The sequence below is a fragment of the Heloderma suspectum genome, chromosome 3 (genome assembly GCF_057233095.1).
Source record: "Heloderma suspectum isolate Gila_16-S chromosome 3, 16-S_ref, whole genome shotgun sequence".
Classification (NCBI taxonomy): domain Eukaryota; kingdom Metazoa; phylum Chordata; class Lepidosauria; order Squamata; family Helodermatidae; genus Heloderma; species Heloderma suspectum.
The window spans coordinates 9,536,937-9,563,557 of NC_139460.1; the positions used below are offsets into that span (position 1 = coordinate 9,536,937).

Here is a 26,621-nt window from a genome sequence, read left to right on the forward strand (position 1 = left end):
CACAAAAAAGGCATTGAAGCATCAGCCGCCCCGCTCCCCCCAGGTATTCAGAGATATATTGCCTTTGAACATGGAGGTTCTATTTCGCCATCTGTCTCTCCTCCTCCACGAATCTGTCTAGCCCCCATTTAAGCCAGCTGAGTCAGTGGCTCTGACACATCATGCACCAGCAAAAGGTTTTGCCCTTGACCACTCACAAATAACAGAACAAAACGGGTTTAAGGACAACTGTGTGTATACAAAGTACGTAACGAATATATAGCAAATTTTAATATAAAAACTAATATTTCACACAAAATTTAAAACAGATTAGCAGTGCAAATGTTTATCATACATACATAATTTGCAATACTGATTTTTTTTTTTAAAGGCTATACAAACATACAACACCTCTATCCCAAATGCGTTTTGACCAAACTGGTCCTCATCAGTGGGAAAAATATATATACAGTACTTATAAACAATCTTGTTAAAACAATCTTTTCATGACATTAAATTTTCTACATGAAAAATCTGCACCTCCTCCATGAATCTGTCCAGTCCCCATTTAAGCCACCTGCATCGGTGGCTCTGTCAGTTAAGCCTTGGATGGGAAGTACTTTCTTTGTTCCGAGTCTGCTGCCAATCAGCCTGCTGCCAATATACACAAACACCCCTTTCAGCCCAGGACACCGAGAAAAGACTGAGTGATGCACGACCCTCTCTTCCCATTCGAATGCTTCCATTTGAGCGGCAGGGCCATGATGCAAACAGGGGGCAAAGAAGGGAGCGGCTCTCTGCCTCCCATCTCTGGAGGGAAAGTCCTATTTGCCTTGCATTATACACCACCCAAAATGGCCCCATTCCATCGGAAACAGAACCGCCAATCAAACTATACTGGATTGGGAACCTTTTTTGGCATGGGTTTTTGAGGGGGGGGATGGAGGAGTTTGTAGCCAATGCTGAAACTAGAGAGAAAATAGTGATTTGACTGCTTTGTCGTGAACCGCCCAGAGAGCTTCAGCTATTAGGCGGTATCGAAATCCAATAAATAAATAAAACCACGTACTGCAAACATTTTCAAATTCAGATTATGTAGAGGCACTGTGAACAACAACCTGAATGAGTGCTAAAGTCACTGCAGACACAACCATTAGACACAGAAGCTCCAATTACTAGGACTCTGATGGTTTTCCTGGAAATACAATTGGTGGTGTGATCACCATGACCGAATAAACAAGCACCCTTTTTCATACAAGGACCCAAATTTGGCAGTTTTTCCTCTTGTTCCAATTGTTCCCATCCACCCCTTCGAGATTTCTATGCAGAAGCAGGTCAAAGATAAATTGAGAGGACAACAGTTAACTGAGCTGTATTTCAAGTTCCCGCTGGCAGCTGTATTATACCAGGGATAAACAAACAACTTGTGGCCCTCCATATGTTTTGGTCTATAACTCCCATCAGCCCTAGCCAGCATAGCCAATGTTGAGAGCTGATGGGAATTGTAGGCAAAAACATCTGGAGGGCCACAAGTTGCCCACCCCTGTAATGTACCCTCCTTTATAACAGCACAAGAAGAAGGGAACTTACCAAGAGTTTAGCAGCTTGGACTCTCACCACCCAGGAGCCATCACTGACCATGTGACAAATCTTTCCAAACGCATCATCTACTAGGCGGATTTCTTCGTTGGAGGAAGGGATTGGGACAATGCTGAGGTGGGGGTGGGGAGAGATACATCAGTGTATTGTATAAAGGGTTGTTCTGATCTGCCATGCCCAATGAGCTGAGAATGAGAGATTCTATACTATTTCCTAACAAATGAGCAAACAGCAGGAGAAAGAGAGGTCTATCTGACATACCTGCCCAATTTAGCTTATCTAGGTAAAAAGCAGATTTCATCAACTGTTTGCTAAGTAACAAGATAACCAAAAACCCCAGTGAAAGAGGGTCCCACAAACTGGAAAACCACCGCCAATCTGCTCTTTATTTTTTCCAATGGACAGATTGTGGCTTCCACCACATTTAAATGATGTGGTGGACTCACAGATACAATATCATTACTTCACGTACATTTTTATTTTTAAAAATCTAACCCAGCTAACTAGAGAATTAACAATTTAGCAAAACTTAAGAGGAAGATATAAAATATAACAACATAAGAAGAGCCGTGCTGGACCAGACCAAGGTTCCATCTAGTCCAGCATTTTGTTCACTCAGTGGTCGACTGCCCATGGGAAGCCTGCAAGCAGGACATGAACGCAACAGCACTGTCCCAGTATTTTGTAGCTGGTTCAAAATGCAGTGACCAGAATCATTTCTGGTGTTCGCTCTTCTGACCATATTACTCTGGTCTTGTTTAATTTGCACCAGCTTCCAGTTCATCTCCAGTCCCAGTTCAAGATGCTTGTTATTACCATGCTCATTTTGAAGGACTGTTCCTGCATGAACCTGCCTGTCAAATGCATTTATCTTCAGAGGCCCTGCCTTGTGTTCTATTCCCAAGAGAGGTGCAGTTGCCAGAAACGTGAGACAGGACCTTTTCCCTGGTGACACTCTGATTGTTGAACTCCCATGCAAGGAAGGTTAGATTGTCTCCTTCACTGATGCCTTCTGAGCCAGCAGTTGAGCCATTTTTATTCTACCAAGCTTTTTTTATTTTACTCTTGCCTGACATGGGAAATGTTTTATTTGGCTTGTTTTGAAATGATCTCAGGTTTTAAATGTAAAGACAATTTTAATTGTTGAAAACTGCCTTCATAAGGAAAGAATCTTCGTTATTAAGCTGACCCAGGCTGCTTTAGGCCCCTAGGCCTGATGACAAACAAGCCCTTCATTTGATGTGATTTAGGTACAGTGCCTAGTTATAACAGGTGCCTTAGAAAATCACCATCATCCTGAATAAATCACAGAGTAGCATCCATAAGGTGAGCACCAGAGCTTGGAATGAACTGTTCACCCCAAGCAGAGACATCGGGATGTGGCTATAGATACCTCTTTGGCAGCATAGACAGTAAGAATTTCACACACACACACTCCTTTTAGGGATGTTGACAGCCCACAAACATTCATTCCCCACCAACACATCCTCTTTTGGAGCTACCTGGTATCCTGCACATACCTTTCTGGATAAAGCTGACTGAGGACCCAGGTGAGCTGAACTGCAGCACTGCGGACCTGTTCGTAGTCATCAGTTAAGAGTTTACAAGCCTGAAATGGATGGTTTCCAGAAAACTATTAGCCTTCAGTCCTTTCACCAATATTTACATTTCATGCTACCATTTCATCTCTTTTATGCAGTTTGTAGTTTATGGGATACAAACTGGATGAACTAGCTGTTTGTATGTTCTTATCTCAAATTGCCACAAAGGATGCTCTGTAAAGTCCAAACCAAAATGGACCCCTAGGCTGTAGTATTCCTTTAAGATGGACAGAGAAACACCTTCCTCACCATCCAAATTGCAGGCAGTTTTCCAGAAAGCTGCTCCCAGGCAAAAACTAATTTTATCCAATTGTTTCAGGAAAGATCTCTCAAAGAGAGAAGGTAAATGAAGCCACCATTGTGGGAGAAGCAGCAAAAAGACCAATGTTTTCTAGACTACTCTCTCACTCTCTCTTTTTCTCTCTCTCTATATATATTTAGTATTTATAGACCACAGTGGCTCAAGGAGGATCAATCTGAGCCAATATATCTGGTAGAATACTTATATACCACTTAGGGATTTTATTTTATTAGGCACTATTATTAATTAATTAATAATACAGTTGAGTGATAACATTAGCTTGTGTTTTGTTTTGTTTACGTGTAGGGCATCAGGAGTTGGCAACAGATATCACTGAGAAACATTTAACCTTCATAGTTTCAGCTGAGCCACCCTAATCTTAGGGCTCCTCCCTAAATATATATAATACAGTAATTACCTGGCTGTATATGGTTTGCTGCAACTTCAAACCCCTTTCATGAAGCTGGAGCTACAAGAAAAATAAAAATTCACCAAATGGTTATTATAGTGTCCAAAGATAATCTTTTATACATTATAGAAACAAAAATAACATGAAGGGGGTAAATTCTTATGTGAGTTATCACTACACGAGTTTAGCCATAAAGGATATTAGTACTGGAACGTGACTGATAAAGTTAGCAAATTGAGGCTCAAAGATGATGTCGCAAGACATTTCAGTCAGCCGAATTCTGCAGCCTGAATACATTATACACTTAAGATGGCAATACTACGTTCACATTCCTGGGAGTAAGCCCTACTGAACACTGCAGGACGTACTTCTCAGGAAACATGCACAGGATTGTTCCGTAGTTCTTTTCCAGGTGGCATTTCTGTATGAACAGCTAAGAACTATAAGGTTCTGTCAGCAGGTTTTGGACACATCTCTCCTTCTACCTGCCAATAAAAGATTTCATATTATAGCATCTCTGATAGCGTACGCCCCTGGTCAACAAGTTTTGTCTGAGGATTACTCCAAGAAGGGTGTAAGGCAAGGGTGTGGAACCTTAGGCCCAACCAACTGAGATTCCAATCTTGGCTTTGGGGGCTCCCCAGACAGCCATGCCCCTTTCCCTGGCCCCAGCCTATATTCCCCAATAGCCAACCGTTTGGTGGTTTCCCACATTCTGCACCAGTTTTCCCTCCATTCTAAAAGGTTGAGATGCCTCTCCTAAGCCTTCTTTACTGGCACTAAGAGCTTTACATAATAATATGCTGGTAGGCTGGCTCTGCTCCTTCTATCTTTGGCCCTGCCCCTTTTGCCTTTGGCCCCACCCAGCACTGGAATGCAGCCCCCAAGAGCTTCTCCGAAATGGAACCCTGCCTTTGGGCTGAAGGAGGTTCAACACCCCTGCCGTAAGGGATGTTGGGCCAATCCATCTCCTGAGCAGGGAACTTCCTGAGAAGGTTGCATGTCTTCCCCCTCTCAGGTGAGAACAGGAATCCGGCTAAGCTGCCCAGGATTTTATAGGGTTTCTATCACTGAGTTAAAGACTGTCACAAAACACACACACACCTCCATCAATTCACCAAGAAGAAAAAAAGGGGGCCTTTGCTTTTTGGCAGGAAAGAGAATTTCTCACAGCAGAAAAGGAACACTCTTATCAGAAAGAGAGTCCTTATCTGTTCTTGCTTAGTGCAGCAAGAAGCACTGACCTTCACATGGCTATATACCAAGAAGAAATTTACTTCTAACATAGCCACAGTAAACTCCCCAATATACAGGGCTATACAGGTCTCTGTACACTACAAACAGCATATAGGATGCTTTGTAAGTTCACACCTGACTCCTTGCCATTCTTCCAAACCAAAATCCAATACATGCCGCAAGTCCAGTTATTACCACGAATGCTGGCCGTGCACACCCCTCATTCATCTGGCAGGCAGAGTGGGGTGGAGATCACTTGAGAGAAGATTCAGCCCAGGAGCCACCAGTTGCTAACCCCTAATGCACACACACACACACGCGCACACACCACCCATGCTGAGGATTTTGCTGTCGAAGGAAAGCCGGACTCAGCAACCACATGGGTCCTTCCTTGCGCTACCATTATGCTTCTAAATCACCACCACGCCACATCCACACCTACCATCGCTTTGATCGCTGCGGTCCTCACCCGAGGATCCTGGTCACTGAAGTGATCCCCTATTATCTTCTGGACGTCTTTGGGAGGCTGGCCCTCTGCTTCTTTGAGGACACCTTTTTCCACCGTGCCAAGGCAGCCGATCAGCAGGAGGCATTTGTTCCTTACCCCATGGGAGGAATCAATCAGATGCTGAGGAACAAACACACACACACAAAAGCAGTTCCCACTGAGTGTCTCCTGCCACTTTATTTTCAGTAGAGGAATTTTAGTTTTGAAAGGGCAACTTCAGGATACAACGCTCTTATGAAAAAAAGGTGATCTTTGGAATTTCTGCCCTTGGGGTGGACAGAATCCGGACCCTTCATGACAGAGACGTCTGCCGCCAGGACTCTCCAGGCCAGCTGGAGGAGAATGGGCAGCAATGTAATGAGCTTCCGCCATGCACTGAAAACTTGGTTATTCAGGCAGGCATTTGGGGTGGGTTAGGGTATTTTTAAATAATGTTTTAATGTATAATTGTACTGTTTTAAATTGTACCATTGTACATCGCCCAGAGTGGCTGGGTGACCGGCCAGACGGTGATTAAGGAATTTAATAAAATGAATGAATGAACGAACAAACTGATCTCAGCATCAGGTGGAAGTGGGCGGATGCTGCCAGTGCCACCCTCCTCACCCCTCCACTGGGACACGGGGTCCTCCATCTTCATCAGCTCCTCTGTCCTTCAACTATTCTCACAAAGGACTGCCCTGGGAGGATCCTTCGCAAGAACAGACAGGCACCACCCTGCCCAGCTCACCACAGATTTTTGTTTGTTTAAAGGAAACAACCAGGTTCAAAGGATTTGGGTAGACTTTTGAGACCAATGGCTGAAGCGAGCAAAGGTGGAGGCCAGAATATGGAGGAAGCAGGGAAATCCACAGAGGCAGCAGGTACATCCTCTAGAGCCAGGATGTTGAACCTCTGTTAGCTTGAGGGCCGAATTCACTTCCAGAGCAGCTCTCGGGGGCTGAATTCCAGTGGTGGGTGGGGCTGAAGGCAAAATGGGAGGGACCGAAGGCAAAAGGGGCGGGGCACAATACAAAAAATGCCAGGGCATTTTCGCTTCCAGTGCTTCCTGCCAGTAACTAAGCCTTAGGAGAGGCATTTCAACCTTTTGGAACTTGATGGGGAGACCACACAAAAGTCAGGAAAGGAGCAAACAATCTCCACACCTAAAAAAAGGATATCGTAGAGCTGGAAAAAGTGCAGAAAAGGGTAACTAAAATGATCAAGGGGCTAGAGCATCTCTCCTATGAGAGAAGGTTACAACAGCTGGGATTGTTTAGCTTGGAAAGATGGAGGGTAAGGGGAGACATGATAGAGGTGTAAAAATCATGCATGGTGCGGAGAATGTGGATAGGGAGACATTTTTCTCCCTCTCTCATAATACTAGAACCCGGGGTCATCCCATGAAGCTGACTGGTGGGAGATTCAGGACAGATAAAACGAAGGACTTTTTCACAAAGCGCATAGCTAAACTATGGAACTCACTACCACAGGATGCAGTGATGGCCACTCATTTGGATGGCTTTAAAAGAGGGTTGGATAAATTCCTGGAGGAGAGGGCCATCAATGTCTACTAGTCTTGATGACTCTGTGCTACCTCCAGTACCAGAAGCAGTGAGCCTATGTACACCAGTTGCTGAGGAACATGGGTAGGAGGGTGCTGTTACACTTGTGTCCTGCTTGTGCGTTCCCGGTTGGCCACTGTGTGAACAGAAGGCTGGACTAGATGGACCCTTGGTCTGATCCAGCAGGGCTCTTCTTATGTTCTTAATGGTCGGGGAAAAGGAGAGTGGGCATGTCCATCTGGGGAACCCCAGAGGGCCAGACAGAGATGCTAGGACAGCCAAATTCGCACGCAGCCCTGAGGTACTGCACCTGTTCCAGAACTGTCAAGGATGTGGGCAACAGGCAGGGCAGCGCACTGTCCATTCTATGGCCCAGCTTTCTTACAAGCTCCACAGATACTGCTTTTGGTCTCCCACTCTGATCACGGCCAAAAGGTGCCCACTGCAGCAAAACACAGCTTTAGCTAGCTGCTTTGGACATGCACACACTGGCTTGAGGAGGGCAGCGTAAGTAGGCACTGCTCCTTAAAACACTGTTGGTAAATGGCAGAAATGTATTGCCTTCAGAGTTTCAAGTTTCAAGTGGTTTCATCTAGCCTTGCCCAACATGGTGCTCTCCAGATGTGCTGGACTGCAACTCCTATGCATGCTGGCTGAGAATGATGGGAGTTGCAGCCCAAAACATCTGGGCCAGTCCAGATTAATCCATCCACCAACCAGCTACAGCTTTCATGGAATATTCTGTGGGAGCCCATTTTCAATTGTCTTGGCTGTGCGAGAGAAAGAAGCCACGCCTTAACGTCAATAATCAATTCAGGGTAGTTGGTGAAGTTGCAGATGATCCATCCACTGAAACGTCTTTCGTAGGTTGAGCACTCTAATTACCTTGCAGGCTACGTCTACCAGGCGCAGCCTCACTGCAGGGTTCTCTTGGAGCTTCTTCCCAATCACCAACAAGGTATCCAGCAGCTGAGCAAGAACTTGGTGGGACTCTAAACGCAACATTAAAAGGAAACACTATTATGGCTTCCAAGGACAACTGTCCCAGGGCACAGCTCAGAGGCACACAATACAGCAACCCCGCTGAAGCAAAGAGGGGGCACAGCGCTTGGAGGGGAGACTGCCGGAGCACCATTCTGTACACGGCCTTGAGCGTTAAATGAAATATTGTGACAAAAGGGGCGGGGGAAGAGAAGCGGGGCGAAAAACTATAGAATAGTGGCAACCTTGTTCTAGTAACCCTTCCAGTCATACAACCATTTCCTAAAAAATAAAAGACTATCCTGCGTGTTTTGATTAACACAGGCTGCCTGTTTACGTGCTTCTGCATCCCTCTTATGTAGTACTTCCTCAGCCTATGCATTGTAAACAAGCAGATTAAGGTTAGGATGCGGCAAGTCACATGAACCTCCCTTGTACCGAGTCAAGCCATAGGTCCTTCTAAGGCCAGTAGTGCCTAATCCAGAGGTGGGCAACCCTTTTTCTACTGAGGGCCACATTCCCTCATGGGTGGTCTCTCAGGGGCCACATGTGGGTAGAGCCAAAGCCAGTGGTGGGTAGGATGAACCACCCCTTTTCTCTTTCTGCCACCTCCTTTTCTCTCACTTTCTGCCACCCCCTTTTCTTTCTTCCTTCCCGCCCAGCGGACAGCCACGGAAGGAAGAGAGCTCTTGCCAGAGGTCTGAACTGATTGCATGCAAAGGGCTTTTGAAATGAGGCCGATGGCTGCAGATTTCTTTTAATTTTTGGTTACACTTACTGCATATCCCGCCTTTCCTCCAAGGAGCCCAAGGCGGGATCCTCCTACTCTCCATTTCATCCTCACAACAACCCTGCGAGGTAGGTTAGCTAAGAGTCAGTGACTGGCCCACAGTCACCCAGTGGGCTTCATGGCTAAGTGGGAACTAGAACCTGGATCTCTTGAGTCCCAGTCTGACACTTTAACCACTATACCGCACTGGCCCACCCTGATCTAATCTGACTGAAGCAACTCAGGGGTTTTCCCCCCACTCATACTATCTGAGATCTTTTAGAGTAGAGATGTGGGGAACTTAAACGGGGACCTTTGACATACAATGCACATGCTCTACCAAAAAGCTACACTCTCCTCCCCACCGTGTTGGAAATATAGGCAGGCCACAGAGCAAGGATGTAGCAACTACAGTACAGCCATCCAATCATTCCCATAATACAAAGGGTAAATAAGGGCCCTGCAGAATTCTGCCGTTTCTAAGAGAATTCCACTGACTTGCAGAATTCACACCAGGATGTGAAACCAGGCCTGTGTCAATTGAATCTTGGGGACAGTGTTCCTTAACAAAGGAAAGAGAGAGAAAAAGACAATCTGGACTGGGCCCCAGGACTTTCACGAGAGATCTAGCAAGGAAATAACCTTTATAACAATCCAGTAGGCAGGAAAAGAACATCTGCTTTCCTTTAGCCAAAGGGAAAACAGTGTAATGGGAGAGCACAAGCTTTACATGCAGTGCTGCAGGTAGGGGATTTTAGACTTATGGGGTGGAGGGATGTTCTTTAGATGGCAACGTGTGTTACTTCACTTATATCAAAATGTGGTAAGCTAGCCCTGCTACATTTGGGGGCCCATTGTGCTGAGTGGGTCTCTGGACTTCTGCCCTAAGGTCCTGCCTGGATGGGAACACTGTTTGCATGCAATCCGGTGCAGCTCAGGCAGCAGGGTTTTGCCTCCCACCAGTCAAAAGAGAGTCTAGACAACACTGAGGTAGCCAGATCAATGACCTGACTCCATGCAAATAAAAATTTAAGACACAAAGAGTTTTTGACTTTCATGTGGGTGGTATCAATGAATCAACATAATTAATAATGAATTACAAATGGAGGCAAGAGGTTGTTTAATTTTTACATAAACTTGGAATTCTGAAATTAAATTGAAAAATAATCCAATTCTTGGAATGTAATGTGCCCAGTGATTGTTTTGTTTCTATGTTATTGGTTTACATCTTTATAATGAAACAATATGTCTTATGCCAATTTTTCATATGAAGCTCAATAAAAATATTTGGGGGAAAATGATCTGACTCCATATAAGGCAGTTCCATGCATTCATACAAGACCAACATGCACATACGTACAGACCAAGTCAAGTCTGGAAGGACCCTAACTCTTCTCAGAGTCCATCTGAAAAGTTTCACCTACTCTCGTTTTGGAGTGTGTTAACAGCGTCATCCAGAATGCAGTCAGGAGAAAACCCCGGGGTCTTTGACAGCAAACCCAGCAAGGAAGCAACCTTCAGTCTGACGGAAGGATCATTCTCCTAAGGTGACAAAAGGAGGGCGTCAGAACAACATTTCCCTCCCACCGTTCTCCACACCAGATGATGTTTGGGGTGCTTCACAAAACACATGATCAGCTGGCCTCAGCTTTTCAGATGCCAAGATTTGGTAAAAGTTGAAACAAGAGACAGACTGACGGGAGTAGCCTTGGAATAAGAGGCTTTCGTTTTCTATCAAACCCACTGCAACTCCTCCCGGCCCTCCTCTTTAACATGGCCTCCATCACACTTTGAGGGCGGCAAATCTGATGCCAACCCCGGCCCCATCTGCAGAAACCCTGCCAGTGCTGTGCGACACCTCCGCGTCGCACCGAGGGCCTGTTCTCACAACTATCTCAGGGCACTGGTAGCTGCGGGGAAAAGCCCAGCCCCCAGAGAAATGGTCATGTTCAGCTACAGCCACGGGGAGAGTTCATCCAGATTCAGCTCTGGAGTATTTGCAGCAGCCAAATCTGTGCTGAGCCTAGCAGAAGATGGCACACATGTGCGGCCAACCTCACCATGAGCCGACACAACTGAAAGCTTATCAGTGGCTATTCGTAGTGATGACAACAGGAACTGCCTGTTCAAGGGGGGAGCAATATGCCGCTGGAGGGGTGGGGAACCTCAGGCTCGGGGAGCAACTCTGGCCATCCTAGGGTCCTGATCCAACCTCCTGGGGTTCCCCAGGTGGCTACACCCCCTGCCTCTGCCCCCCCCACTTTCTCCCAACCTCTCATCATCTGGGGATTTCCTGGCTTTTGTGCAGTTTTCTTCCTCTTCTGCAAGGTCGTGATGCCTCTCCTAAGGCTTACCTACTGGCACGAAGAGCTTGAAGCTAAAATGGACTGGCATTTTTGGTATTCCTGCCCCCAACTCTTTTGCCATTGGCCGTGCCCACCACCAGAATCAGTGGAGGCTGGCGGCCAATTTATGGGATAAATATCCAAGCAGTTAGAACATGAAAAATACAATTTTAAATGCAGCATTAAACATGTCATTAAAAATAAAACAAGCAGCAGTTAGCTGCTTCACAGGTGGGGGCAACACCTCCCCCCCCGCCCCCCCAAACTCCAGACCAACAGGTGTTCCTGTCGCTGGCAATGTCAGGCTGCGCCAATAAGCTTCGCAGAGGTTTCCCATCAGCACTGCGCTCATCTTACCTTGTAATAATGCTCCAGCAAGATTCGGGCAACTCCTTCCACACTTTCCGCTTCCACCGGCTTCCTGGCAAACTGAAGCAGGTACTGCAAAGCATCTGCTGGTGAAGTAGCCTTGCACAGATCCACATGGAGTGCCGCTGACTTACTTGGTTTGGTCAGCCGGAGTTTCTTTGCCGAAATTTCTTCATGCTGCTGTTGCTGGAACATTAACACAGCATTAGGTTGCATACAAACAAAGGGGAGTGACAGTATTAGATTATTCGCCACCAGTTAATTCAGGAATTACCTTCCTACTATTATTACTATCTCATGCTATTTTCCTACCAGAGCATAGCATCTCATTGTAACCAGCAAAGGTCGCCCCAAGTGTTGTGTACAATGCAGAAAAGGGGTGCTGCCTTGCAGGCAAACAGGCTGGGGCTTCAAAGTAGCTCTCAGAAGAGAGGTTTTTAAAAAAACTGAATACCAAATCCTAAAGCAGGTGTGGGGAACCTGTGTCCCCACCCCACTCACCCCCACCGCAGTTGTTATTGAACTCCAACATGGCACGGGTAGATTTGATATATTGAAGGAGATTAACGTAGCCTCGTCTTTAAGAACTTGCCTGGTCACCACAGGCGACAAGAAATTCCATGCAGATGAGTAAGCAGGCTGGTGGAACAGGGATGGATCTCTTCATCCCTCCTCCACTAGTTTGTTTGCTTTCCACACGGCTGTGGAGGAAGGGAAGCTTGTCCCTCAGCAGTGTCCTTTGTCTGCCAACCAGTTTGGTAGAAGACACATTCTCAGTAGCCTGCTAAGAGTTTAATAACCCGTGTTTACATGCTTGCCACAGAGGAGTGGGTTTTCTCTCCTCCACAGGCAGTATAGAAATACAGCCTATTAGCAGGTAAGTAAAAATAAGAATAATTGCAAGTTATTAACTTTTCTGGGCTTTACAAGATTGGATAAAGAGGGGTCCCCAACCTTTTTTCAGCAGTGGACACTCTCACAAAATGGCTTACATGAGGGGGAGGCTTGGCCATTCACAAAATGGCTGCCATGGTGGGCATAGCCAGTCACAAAACATTCATTTCCCACAAGGCAAACTGGTGAGACTAAAAGAAAAGTAACTTGTCTAAGAACCTATGTACAAATCAGAGAACCACTGTTTTGAACCCAAATACAGGTGGCGCTGGAAGGCAGCAGTTTGCTTTGCAGTGTGGCAACTGCCTATTGAATTTGTTGTTGTTTTTAATCTTATGAAATAAAATTTAAATCAGGAGGAGCCTGATGGGCACCAAGAGAGGAACTGTGGGCACACTGGTGTTCATGAGCACCACACTGGACACCTCAGGATTAACCTTTTCCCACCATTGTGCTTTTCACCATAACGCTGCTTCTTGACACCTTATTGCTAGAGGAGAGAGTTACTTTTAGTCACAGAGCCACACCAAGAGAAATAATTTGGGGGAGTGAAATAACTTCATGAGGGTTCAGCACCCACCCACCCTGCTCAGGCTGTGTTTTAAGGGTGCAATTCTATGTATGCTTAGGCAGAAAAAAGTTCTACAACTCCCAGCATTAAGAACATAGGAAGAGCCATGCTGGATCAGACCAAGGGTCCATGTAGTCCAGCATTCTGTTCACACAGCGGCCAACCAGCTGCCTGTGGGAAACCCACAAGAAGGCCTTGAGTGCAACAGCACCCTCCCACCCATGTTCCCCAGCAACTGGTGTACATAGGCATACTGCCTCTGATACTGGAGGCAGCATATAGCCATCAGGACTAGTAGTCACTGATAGCCTTCTCCTCCATGAATTTGTTCAACCCCCTTTTAAAGCCATCCAAATTGGTTTGGTGGCCATCACAACACCTTGTGGTAGCAAATTCCATAATTTAACTATCTGCTGTGCGAAGCAGGACTCCCTTTTATCTCTCCTGGATCTCTCACCTTTGCTTCATGGGATGATCCCATTGGGTTCTAGTATCATGAGAGAGGAAGAAAAATGTATCCCACGCTGGCTGGGAAATGCTGGGAGTTGCAGGACTTTTTTCTGTCTAAACACGCACAGGAGTGTGCCTTTAGACTCTCTCCGCTCCAGTTTGGTAGGGAAGCAATAGCGACGCCTGTTCTAGCACAGGGATCTGCCCCTGCCAGGTCCATTTAAGCCCCAGCACTGGGGGTGGGAACACAGTGCTGGACGAGATGGACCCTTGGTCTGATCCAGCAGGGCTCTTCTTAGGTGGCCCCTGTGAACTGCGTTTGGATCCCTCTGCTTTAGGGAGCACCCTATGCATGTTTAGACAGACAAAAGCCCTACAACTCCCAGCATTCCCCAGCCAGCTTTCTAAACATGCACAGGATTGTACCCTTAGGAGTTCAAGGCGCTGCGTTGACATGGGCTTGTCCTGCCCGCCTGTGTGCTTGCTTCTGCAGCCCCCCAGCAGAAGGACTGCCCCTTCCCGCTTGCAGGCTGCCTGCCACTAACGTCCTCCGCCACACTTCAGCCCCCCTTCCTGAAGCCCCAGCCAGTCTCCTTGGTTACCTGGACCACCACTTTACTGAACTCTTCATAGACCCGCTTCTTCAGGTGCGCCGCCATGTTGGACGGAGTCACAAGCCGCCCGAGTTTCGCTTTCCGGAAGCGGGTGAGCCCTCCCGGCCACCGTAGCCGTCTCTTCTCGAGGGATGGGCCAAAGAGGTTTTCTCATCTTCCGGGTTCACGCAGCCTTTACTTCCGGCTTCCAACCGCATATCTTAGGCTCCTCCATGTGCGGGGCCAGGGTGGAGGAAATAAATGGGAGCCGATGCGAACGTTCAAGTCGGCCAGGCAGCGTTGGAGGCTTCCTTCAGTGGCGGTGCTTTGAAAGCTCACAGGAGCAATTCCAACTGTAGAAGACGTGAGTCCTACACAAGAAGTCACCCTCATTTAGCTTCCCCCCCCCTTGTTTGGGGTAAAGAGCATGATTATCCGAAAGCATCGCAAAGGAACTTAGGAGTATTGCCTGGCTGTATCAGACAGTGCTTGAGGCTGCCTGGCTGGTATTTTATAGAGATTCCTGTTTACTTCTACACTCTGGCCCCGCACATGGAGGATCTGAAGGTATGAGACGCGGGCCCGGAAGTGTGAATACAAAGTCATGTGACACTGTAGCCCCTTGGGGGCAAGGCCGACTATAGAGACTACACCAAAGAGCGGGAGAATCCCGTCTAGCAACTGTGGAACTCCCTTCTCTATGTCTGGGAAGAACTAGTCCTACTTAAAGGGGAAGCTGCAACGCCACACTGGCTCTCAAATGGCAATCACCCTAAGAATGCTAATAAAACCTATTTCACTTACATATGAGGGCTGCCCGCTAGAGAGGCCGCTGTACATTTAGGGCGCAATCCTACGCATATTTAGACCAAAAAAAGTCCTACAACTCCCAGCATTCCCCAGTGAGCCATGCTGGGTGAGGAATGCTGGGAGTTGTAGGCCTTTTTTTTCTGTCCAAACATGCATAGGATTGTGCCCTTAACGTCTTTCTCCTTTTTCTGGTGTGAGTGGCTAGTCATTTCTAGCTTACCAGGCCTGTAGCCAACCTAAGCCACACACAACACATAGTTAAACTATGGAATTTGCTACCACACGGCGTAGTGATGGCCACCACTTTGGATGGCTTTAAAAAGGGATTGGACAAATTCCTGGAGGAGAAGTCTATCAGTAGCTACTAGTCCTGGTGGCTCTGTGCTACCTCCAGTATCAGAGGCAGTCCACCTATGTACACCAGTTGTTGGGGAACATGGGCAGGAGGGTGCTGTGGCACTCGTGTCCTGCTTGTGAGTTTCCCGTGGCCAGCTGGTTGGCCACTGCGTAAAGAGAATGCTGGACTAGATGGACCCTTGCTCCAATCCAGCAGGGTTCTTCTTAAGTTCTAAAATGTATGGGGTGTATGTCAAGGAAAGTAGTGGGGGGCATTTTATGTGGTCTGCAGGCCTTTTTAAGACACATTTGTAAACCGTTTTAATTTAACCCTTATTTAACCCTTATTTTTACAGCCATACTGCAAATTATGTACATTCAAACATTTTCACTGCGCTCATTTCACATGCCAGCGAGGTTATGCTCAAAATCCTACAAGCTAGGCTTCAGCAGTATGTGAACCGAGAACTACCGGAACTACAAGCTGGCTTTCGAAGAGGCAGAGGAACTAGAGATCAAATGGCCAACATTCGCTGCATCATGGAGAAAGCAAGAGAATTCCAGAAAAACATCTATTTCTGCTTCATTGACTACCTAAAGCCTTTGATTGTGTGGATCACAACAAACTGTGGCGAATTCTTAAAGTGATGGGAGTACCAGACCACCTTACCTGTCTCCTGAGAAACCTGTATGAGGGCCAAGAAGCAACAGTAAGAACCGGACATGGAACAACCGATTGGTTCAAAATTGGGAAAGGAGTATGACAAGGCTGTATATTGTCGCCCTGCTTATTTAGCTTATATGCAGAGTACATCATGAGAAACACCAGGTTGGATGAATCACAGGTCGGAATTAAGATTACCAGGAGAATTATCAACAACCTCAGATACGCAGACGATGACACCCTAATGGCAGAAAGCGAAGAGGATCTCAAGAGCCTCTTGTTGAGGGTGAAAGTGGAGAGTGCAAAAGCTGGTTTGAAACTCAACATTAAAAAAGCTAAGATCATGGCATCTGGCCCCATCACTTCCTGGCATATAGAAGGGGAAGAAATGGAAGCAGTGACAGATTTTATTTTCTTGGGCTCCAAGATCACCGCAGACGGTGACTGTAGCCATGAAATTAAAAGACGCTTGCTCCTTGGGAGGAAAGCTATGGCAAACCTAGACAGCATGGTAAGAAGCAGAGACATCACCTTGCCGACAAAGGTCCGTCTAATCAAAGCTATGGTTTTCCCAGTAGCAATGTATGGCTGTGAGAGCTGGACTCTAAGGAAGGCTGAGCGCCGAAGAATTGATGCTTTCGAACTGTGGTGCTGGAGAAGACTCTTATGAGTCCCCTGGACTGCAAGGAGGTCAAATCAGTCTATCCTAAAGGAAATCAACCCTGAGTGCTCATTGGAAGGACAGATACTGAAGCTGAAGCTCAAACATTCTGGCCACCTAATGAGAAGAGAAAACTCCCTGGAAAAGACCCTGATGCTGGGAAAGATTGAAGGCAAGAGGAGAAGGGGACGGCAGAGGATGAGATAGCTAGATAGCATCACCGATGCAATGAATACGAACTTGAGCACACTCCGGGAGAGAGCGGAGGACAGGAAGGCCTGGCATGCTATGGTCCGTGGGGTCACGAAGAGTCGGACACGACTGAACGACTGAACAACAACAACAACTAAAAAATTGTTACGGTTCTCGCCGCTAATTAACGGAAAAGGTTAAAAAAAATCAAGAATAACCCACTAGTAGAAAATCAAGAATAAGCTACAATAGGAATATTCTCATATAATCACAGAGTTGTAAGAGGACATTGAGGCCATCAAGCCCAACCCCCTGCTCAGAACTGCTTTTATCAATCCAAGCAACACGCTTCCTCTTAAAAATAAAAAAAGTACAACTGTTCACATAAGTCAAAATATTCCTTCATCTCAGGTAAACCCTCAATTACATGTACTATTAGGAATACGTGGGTAGATTCCACCATGGCAGTGCCCCCAAATAATAGCATCTACACCTTTAAGAAGAAAAACAATGTTTTCTGATTGGTTCCCAAAACTTCTGTAAGAAATTTAATTATTAGTTTTTAAAAAAAATTGGGCAGGGGGAAAACTGGGGAGGGGGGCTGCTGCCCCAGCTACAGGCCCGTGGCTTACTCTTCCATGGGAGATGGGTGAAAGATAGCAGGCTGCTGTGAGAGAGCAGATGTATTACTAGGGAACCTCTTTTATAGGGACTATATTGTATGTTTTAAAATCTTTCTTTTTTCATTGGATATCTGTAAGAGCTAATTAGCAATGTGTCTAAGGGGGCGGGGACCGGGACAAAGCTGGACCCCTGCTTCAAGTTCCACCTCATCGATGGCCACTAGATGAGTCTGCACAGGTTCTGCCAAAATAATTTCCATGCAGGAAGCTTGCTCTGTGTGAAGTGCTCCAGAACTTTGGAACGCCCTGCCACAGGCTCTTGTGGGCTCCAGCCTTCTGACAATCTTCAAGTCATTGTGTGGTACACACACACACACACACACACACACATGGTTCTGTATGTAGTATGCACAAGAACTATTATTAAACACACATTAAACGCCCCAAACTTTTGTCATAACTCCCCAGCCATGGCACCTATCCTTCTGAAATATTACAGGTTACTTTCTTCTGAGCACCTTTACAAAGTATGCATACAAATTGCCTACCAAACCATATAGTGGGAAGCTAATTCCTTTTTAGTTGTCTCCCACCCCCACCCCCATTAAGTTTGAAGGCATCTAGCACAACACCCCCTAAACCTGTCCTTCTGAAATTTTGCAGGTTTCTTTCCTACGGGCACCTCTGTGATATATATTGTTTTCATGCAAATTGCCCCCCCCCGCAAATATGGGTGTGTGTGTAACCAAATCCCCTTTTGAAAACCTCCCAACTGAAAGGCTGCTGTGGCATACAACCCCCCCCACACATCTACCTGTCTGAAATTGGACAGGCTTCATCCCCTCAGATGGGGCAACTATGGCTGCAGATTTCATCCCATCCTGCCAATTCCCTTTATGAAAAGAAAAAAAGGCCAAATGTAAAGGTTACTTGCGCAAAAAACTCTGCACGTATTTGTCTGAAATTTGGCAGGCTTTGTCCCCTCAGAAGGAGCTACTATGCTTACATATTTCATCCAATCCTGTTGAAAAGCTAACCCCCGCCCCCCAAAACAGCTTTTTTTTTTTTTTTTAATATTCCAATTATACTCAACAGGGAGGCATGAAGCTTCAGATTTTCCAAAGTAGAGTTCTGATTCAGACCCAAACTGGGCAGCCTCCAAAGTAGTCTGTGCCAAATCGGGCTGCTTTCTGAATCACCAAAGCAGGGTCCAAACCTTGTAGTTGGTGCACACCTCTGATGCACATTTACCGGAGAGTAAGAGCTTCACCACATGAGGCTAAAATCCCACATCCTTGTTGGAGCTTCTGCTTCCAGATTCTTTGCGGGGTTAAGATCAGCTCCTTTACATGGGCGAGCATGTGCTTTGAATTGGGGAATTCCTTTCTCAGCAAGTTCTGTATGTTTCATTTCACAGCCACTAGACAGCACTGGGGTTATAGCAGAACTACGCAATTACACACAGCTGATATATTGGATTAACTTTCCTTGTCGAGTTATCTTCGATTTTTTAAAAAGCCAGTTAAAGGTCAGAAAGCATGGGAGATGCCCTGGAGGTCGACAACGTCATGTAAAGGACCTGCAAATTTCCGTGAGTGACTAATCATGAGCGTGCAATAAAAGCTTCATATAGAAATCTAAGTCTCACTGAATTAAGTGGGAACTTATTTCTGAGTAGAGCAAGGTGTAAAAAGGACTACTGAATTCCTCTTGAGCTATTTCCACTACTACATAAATATTGTTAATGCAGGATAAAATCCAGATGTGACATCAAATCTATATTCTCACTAACATATGTTTTACATTTGTATTACATACCAACTTATGCAGAAACCAATTTCCGGCATTACCAGTGTGAATGCTATCAAGCTAATTGGACTGCAACACTGTACTTATTACCAGTGAGTAAGTCTCATTAAACTCAATGGGATTTATTTCTGAGTAGACATGTATAGGACTTTACTCTGCAGTTTCACATGCTTCAAAGCCTATATTTTATGAAAACTGATTCTAAATTCAGAAACGTTTAAAACACAGCAGAGATAATATGTTTATTTCATTCAAGGCACAGGAAGACATTTAAATCCTATGCTTAATTTCTAAGAAGTAGGAGATGTCTGGGCTCAAGCTATCTTGAAGCTTTTCCCCATAATCCCAAGTGCAGAGCTGGGTTGTCAAAGGCACTCTATACATGTTCAATGATATTCTCTTCATTATTACAACTTTAGGGCTAAAACACAGGAATGAAAAGAAGTTCTGGGGTGAAATTGCAACTCAAATTCTTACACTTTTGGATGCTAACAAGACAGTATTTTACTGGTCTCTGACCAATTCAATTGTATCCTGTTTGTTAACCAGTATAGCTGGTTTCAAAACCCAGTAAACACCAGGTTCTGCCAGGCTCCACCCCTTAAATGCAAATATGCTATAAGTCTGTCCCTTACTCCTTTGATTCTGTCATAGTCCTGCCCTTACAGCTGCAAAACTCTGTATAGTTCAGAAACCCTTTGGAAGACAGACGTGCCAATTAAGCACTTCTGTCTTCCAAAGAGATAACATGCTCCAATGGAAGGCAACAGGCATGACAGAGTTAGGATAAACTAATCCAAGTCATGTGATTTGTTCAAATATCCCTAGAGAACAAGTACACTAAATCCCCAGCTGCTGTTGAATATCTAAAATACATACTATGGCTGTGGCAAAGCAATTTGCCTGGGAGTACACCCCACTGAGTTCAACTTCTGAGGAGATGTGCCTAGGATTGTGTTGTAAAGGTTATTCATGAGGGGCGAATTCAGGTAGTTATTATTTATTTAATTATTGTTATTATTTATTATTATTTATATACCACCTTATTTGCTAAAAAGCCATCGAAGTGGTGCTATAGCCCAGCGGAGGCTGGTGGCTCCAATGTCAGTGGGGTGGTGAATCCACTCCGGGTTTCATTCAGAACCAGTCAGAACTCTGCAGGAGCTATGCAAGGTGTGGATAGCTTGGATAGCTCCTTTAGAGTCCTGACTGAAACCTGGGGTGGATTCACTGCCCCACTGACATGTGATCCTAGGCATGCTTACTCAGAAGTAAGTCCTACTCTGTTCAGTGAGACTTACTTCCATGTACAGGGGTGGGTGACTTGTGGTCCTCCAGATGGTCCCAGGGCCTAGTCTGAGGGCACATGAGGCAGCCACCTTGGTGAAGCTAAGCAGGTCTGGGTCTGGTCAGTGCTTGGAGGGGAGACCACTTGGGAACCCCATGTAGCCACCTCGAGTTCCACAGTGGAAGAAAGGTTGGGCATAAATGGATTGAATGAATGAATGAAAGATGTCCCATCAGCCCTAGCCAGCAGAGCCAATAGTGAGGAATTATAGGAGGTGCAGTCCAGCAACATCTGACGAGCCACACATTGCCCACTGCTGCCCTACTAAGTTTGCATAAGATTGCAGCTGTACTGCTTTATTTCATCCAGAGGTGCAGATGCAGCCTGAATAAAGAGCTGGGTTCTGAATAGCTCGGCACCCCCAAAATAATATTTGGACTGCCCCGATAATGTGTTCAAACCACTAGCGGGCTATCCCCTATGAAGTGATGGCTCCCAGTTTTTGTGGGCCCTTGCACAAGACATCCCCTCGCTCGGCAACTCTACCTTCTCACCGCCATTCTCGCCAGCCTCTATTGCTCCTCATCCTCTTTCTCATCTTTGCTTCTGCTTGCTTGCTTGCTTGACAGGCAGAAAGCTAGTGAGCAAGCAGGCCGTGGCATCTCCTGCTCCTCCTTCTCGTCACCACCATTGCCTGGGCCAGAGTGAGAGGCAGGGGAACAAGCAGGTTGCAATGGTGAAGAGGAGGAGCAGCTTCAGGGGGCTCTTGACAGTGGGCCCCTGCTGGGATGTGGGCCCTTGGCAGGTGCCTGGCCATACTTCCCCTGGACCCCTGCCCTGCCCTAAAGGTGGCTGTACGTTGATGTGCAGCCCAGAAGTCTGTTTGTGCTCCATGCACTCCTAAGCACAACACAGTTAAGAAAAAGGGAGCTGAGGGTCGATCAGCTTCACACCGCAAAATAACCTTTGGACCACGGCACATCATAAACCCAGACCACCGGAGGCCTGTCCCCTGGGAACTGCTGTATAATGATTTCCACTACAAAAGTACAATCCAAATGGCACGTGCAGAGCAAACAGCTTGCAATATTGAGCCAAGCTGCACACTCAGGAGGAAGACGACGTTTCCCCAGTTCACTGTCGATCAGACTTGGAGTGCGGGTTTTCCCTTTGCCCCAAATGTGGTGAACAATCAGACCCCCAACATCAGCAAAACTATCAGGTCCTTCCAGTACAGTTGAAGCAGAGCTGGAAAGATGAAATGATCAACATCAAAGGTCCTCTTATTTTAATGTACTGGACCATTGGCTTTCTATCTCTAGTATCAGAGACAGTATGCCTCTGTAGGCCAGTTGCTGGGGAACATGGGTGGGAGGGTGCTGTTGCACTCATGTCCTGCTTGTGGGCTTCTCAGTGGAGCATCTGGTTGGCCACTGTAAGAACGGCATGCTGGACTAGATGGCCCCTTGGTCTGATCCAGCAGGGCTCTTCTTATGTTCTTATGCTACCACCAAGTGAACAAAAATCTGTAGAAGAATTCATTAGATTTGAAGCGGAAACCCTTCTCTGGAACATAGACCTGGAAGGAGATCTTGTAACCTTTGGCCTCCACATCCATCTTGATGCAATCCAAGAGGTCACAAATGCTCGGCGAGGCCCCCCAGGGGCCAAAGTGGACCACCGATTTCTTTGAAGTGTCCAAAGTGTGGAGGGCTTCGTAGCATTTGGCGAAGTCCTCCTCTGTCTTCACCACGCACACCATGACACTGGATTGGCGGGAGGCCACCGCTTCAGCCCGGGCGATGCGGATCATCAGCTCGATGTTCTCAGTGTAATTGGGCACCCGGGCTAGGAACTGCTTTCGGGCCACCAGCTCACCGAAGATCTGAGGGGAATCCTCCAGTTGTTTGATCAAAGGCTTGATATAATAAAATAGGGCTTCCTTGTACACCTCCTGGAGACATTGCATGGGTAACTGGTTGCTGCGCAGATATTCCAAGATGTACTTAAAGTAAGTCCCAGGCCGGTCGATGAAGTATCTCCCCTCTGAGTCCATGGGGGGCTTGAGCTGGCTGCCGCCAAACATCTCAGCCAGTTTGGAACCGGGATGTTTCTTCAAGGTGCTCAGTGTGGTTGTAAACATCTCCCCTCCAACGTTTAGCTCTATGATTTGTGACTGCTGATGACAAGGAAAGGAGGGGAGAAATGTCATACATGACACATCTCAGCCTTGAGTATGAAGAGAGCAGAACTGGTCCTATCCTGAGACATATTAACATGACTACTTCAGAAGGCAGATGTTTTGTACAGCAAATTGCCGCCTATTTCATTTACTGTATTTTATAATAGAGGAGGGCAAGCTGGAGAGAGGCAGAAAACCTGTGTACATAACATCTGATGGCCAAACTCTTGTTATTTCATGACGTGTACATGCAATTGAACATGGCTTCCTGGCATATGTACATGTCATGGAATGCATGACATGTATATATGTAGGATCATCCCATATGATGACTTTCATATGGGTTTCACAGTTCCCGCTAACAAAGTGCGTATCATATATAAATTTGGATTTTTGGAATGGCCAAATCACTTCTGCCCCACCCAGAGACAAGGTGCACTGAGAAAAATGGTTCAGAAGCAGATGCAAATTTCAAGCATTTTCTTGCTCAGAATCTTGGGAACTTTAGTTAACGGGGATGCTTAGAATTCTCTGTTTGCCCCCAGCACCTCACAAAATTGTGGGTGGAGGGAATGACAGCTAAACTAGTTTGTAGGGGAACTATGACAACTATTAGGCATGCTGGGCCAGTTCACACATCAGAGTAAACCATGGTTTGGTCATTCATGCTTGATACAGTCAGCCGTACCAAGCATGAATGACCAAACCATGGTTTGCTGTTACATGTGAACTGGTCCAGTGTGCCTTCAGAAAGCCACATGGGAAATCATTCTGTAAACTAAACATAAGGCAGCCTGGCTCAGGGTAGAGACAGACAGACAAATGTGGTGGAAGTGATTTTAATATGCATTCGCTGCCCTGCAAACAAATGCCACAGAATGCAGCAAATGTGTGTTCAAAACACCACCACCACACTCTACAATGTACATCCCTGTTTAGGTATTTATCTAGGGATAAATGAAGTCATAATCCTGGTGGTGCGAGAGAGTCAGGATAATGCTTGCCGGCCCCCATCTCCAGTTTCCACACATTCAAGGGTCCTATGTGCAGCCATGTGCAAACAGACCTGAATATGCATAGGCAATCTTAAACCTTCAATTTCTTAGGGCAGGAGTGTCAAACCTTAGGCCTGTGGGCCCAATCCACCCATCCAGGTTTCCTCCAGATGGCCACACCCTCTTTCCCCTGGCCCTACCTTCTTTCGCCCAACCACCAATCATTTATTGATTTGCCAACTTTTGTGCAGTTTCCCCCTGCCCCACCCCATTCTAAAAGGATAAAATGCTTCTCCGTAGGCTTAGGCTGCCTTTACACTAAAGAAAAAACCCACAGTCTTCCTCTTGTGCAGCCTTTCCGCATTTACAGAGGGCTCCCAGACAGCGACCATACAATTGCTGAGAGGGGAAGCTTTTAATTTTCCAGGTTCCATAGAGATGAATGAAACAGCACCATCTAGTGGCTGTTTTAATAGCGTAATAATCTGACTTAAATAAGATAGTTCATTATTTCCAGATCTTTTTCAGACGGAATAACCAGGAAATACCTCTGGATGTGCCCTTAGTTACCGGCAGGAAGAGCTTTAAGTTAAGATATGATGGTATTTTGGCCCCGCCCCTTTGCCTTTGGCTCCTCCCACGACTGGAATGCAACCCCCCACCACCACCCAAAGAGCTTCTGAGAAACTGAATTCTGCCCTAGGGTATCTAATGGCATGCACTGGACCCTATGCGCATTTCAGTATACACATGTTGGCTCTATTCATACAGGTCCTTTGAACATGTGGAGGTTAGCACTGGGACCAGCAGCTCCCAGCTCCCCCGAATCTGTCATTGCACATGTGAACAGGGCTTATGCCTGTCTTTGCCCTGGGATTCAAGCTCCACCATCACATGAGGCTTCCCTAGACAGAGTCAAACCTTTGGCCCATGTCTGCTTTGACTGGCGGCAGCTGTCTTGGGTCTTGGGCAGAGAGGGGTCTTTCCCCAACACTTGGTACCTGACCCATTTAACTGGAGATGCCGTGGATTGAATCTGGGACCCTCTGTATGCAAACCCAGTGCTCTGCCACTGAGCTACAGTCTCTCCCCTGCAAATTGTTTTGGACAGCCCTGGAAAGGCAGTGCCTGTAATCTCTCGCTTACCGTTTGCAGATTGCTCACGATTTGTTTCCCCAGGGACTTTGGTTCCGGTGAAATGCTCATCTTCCTGCTGCCCACTGCTCCAGACCCACAGAAAAAGTCTGCTAGACGGTGGGTGGCATGGTGATCCGTGGGGCTGGCTTCTCTCTCTCCCTCTCAGCTGCCAGGCAATGACTCACACAGATCTACCTGCCTGCCGCCACTCTGCCACAGTCATGCTCCGAGGCCCTCCTCCCAGGCGCAGGTTACAGGTGTAAGAAAGAATCTTCCCACGGAAGTGTTTTTTTAGTCTTCTGGCAACAAACCTTTTTTGGGTGGGGGGGGAGAAAGTCAGACTTATGGACGGAAAGGTCCAGCATTTTCAGTATTCCTCCCCCCGCCCCCCCCCCGCAGCCACCCACAGGTGTTAGTCACATAAATTGTGGCTAACACCCAGCAGGCAAATCAATCCCTCCCACTCTCTTCCCTGTCTTCAGCTCACAAGTTAGCATAGCCTTAAACACTCCCTTTTTGTGACTGTCGTTTGCTGAACCGGTTACACCCTGATTCTGCCACTTCTCCCATCCTGGCTGGTGGCTTTGTCCTCTTCTTTTAAAGGCACAGCATGGTCATTCGAGGGAAAAGACCTTGCACACAGAAGACCATGTGGCCATGTGTCCTCTTTTACAGAAAACAGTCCTCTAATTGAAGGGCTGACAGAGGACCATCCTCTATTTGAAGGTGTCCTCTGTTTAAAAGGCCGTCCTGTTCACTTCCTGCTTAAAGAATCATAAGAACTGGTTAAGAAAGTGATGCATGTTGGTGCAGTCCAAACCTGAAGTATACCCTGATGGGATCTGAGCTAGCTGTCTGTGATCGACCAAGAAAGAGATCTTGGGGTTGTGGTGGACAACTCAACAAAAATGTCAACCCAGTGTGTGGCTGCTGTGGAAAAGCCAAACTCCATTGTAGGTATAATTAGAAAAGGAATTGAGAATAAAACTGCCAGTGTCATACTGCCTTTATAAATCTATGGTGCGACCACACTTGGAATACTGTGTCCAGTTCTGTAGATTGGTGGGAGACTCAGGACAGATAAAAGGAAGTCCTTCTTCACACAGCGCATAGCTAAACTGTGGAATTCACTGCCACAAGATGCAGTGATGGCCACCAATTTGAATTACCTTAAAAGGGATGGGACAAATTCATGGAGAAGAAGGCTATCAATTAGCACCTGCAAATCCTACACAAATGTGTGTCCTCTGTTGCCCTCTTTTTTGTGGATTTGTTGGAGAGGGCCTGTTCACCTGACTGATCGAACATATGGTGGCCATCCCACCCCCGTCCCCCAATTCCCCGGTAGAAAACAATACAATAAATCAAATAACATTTGCTGCCCTTTCAGGACACCCAAAATCAGCTGCTTTAGGCAGCTGCCTCACTCCACCTAATGGTAGGGCCGGCTTGTTGCTCACAGATTCAGAGAGGGCAGGAGAACAGGTAGCAATAGTGAGGAGGGGTTAGTAGTACTGGGGCTCTCGCGGTTGGCAGTAGACCCCCTGTTGGGGGTCAGCCCTGCTTATGGAGGCCTAGTTCAGATCATCATCTAAACTAGGGATGCAGAATGTACATCCCACAGAATGTCCATATCTCACCCAAAGAGCCTCCTTGGGTGTCTGCAACCCCCACCCCCTGGAGGAACTGCACTGTTATCTCCAACCAGAGATCGGAGATAACAGCAAGGATGCTGTGGTGGGGGACTCAGTCAGTGCTGGGAAGGACAGATGTTC

General features: G+C 46.6%; 2 protein-coding genes across 5 annotated transcripts in view; both read right to left on the reverse strand.

Annotated features, from left to right (window-relative positions):
- Positions 1-14,222, reverse strand: part of INTS4 (integrator complex subunit 4) — a 50,855-nt gene extending 36,633 nt beyond the window's left edge. For 3 of the 4 annotated variants that reach the window (XR_014788945.1, XM_084842472.1, XM_084842470.1), the window contains exons 1-8: positions 14,159-14,222; positions 11,630-11,827; positions 10,352-10,469; positions 8,063-8,169; positions 5,568-5,753; positions 3,899-3,949; positions 3,099-3,187; positions 1,570-1,690 (exon numbers count right to left, since the gene is read on the reverse strand). Coding sequence is in view for 3 of the 4 variants with exons in the window: in XM_084842472.1 (XP_084698598.1) it covers positions 1,570-1,690; positions 3,099-3,187; positions 3,899-3,949; positions 5,568-5,753; positions 8,063-8,169; positions 10,352-10,469; positions 11,630-11,827; positions 14,159-14,215 (927 nt within the window). In the remaining variant the exon portion in view is untranslated. The remainder of the gene's footprint in view (positions 1-1,569; positions 1,691-3,098; positions 3,188-3,898; positions 3,950-5,567; positions 5,754-8,062; positions 8,170-10,351; positions 10,470-11,629; positions 11,828-14,158) is intronic. The other variant, XM_084842471.1, reaches the window with a different exon arrangement.
- A 6,055-nt stretch (positions 14,223-20,277) lies between these two features.
- KCTD14 (potassium channel tetramerization domain containing 14) lies at positions 20,278-25,312 on the reverse strand. The gene is made up of 2 exons (XM_084841600.1): positions 24,856-25,312; positions 20,278-22,711 (listed from the first exon to the last, which is right to left on the reverse strand). The coding sequence occupies exons 1-2, from the start codon at positions 24,913-24,915 to the stop codon at positions 22,037-22,039; spliced, it is 735 nt and encodes a 244-aa protein (XP_084697726.1). The 5' UTR covers positions 24,916-25,312; the 3' UTR covers positions 20,278-22,036.
- Positions 25,313-26,621: the final 1,309 nt, after the last annotated feature.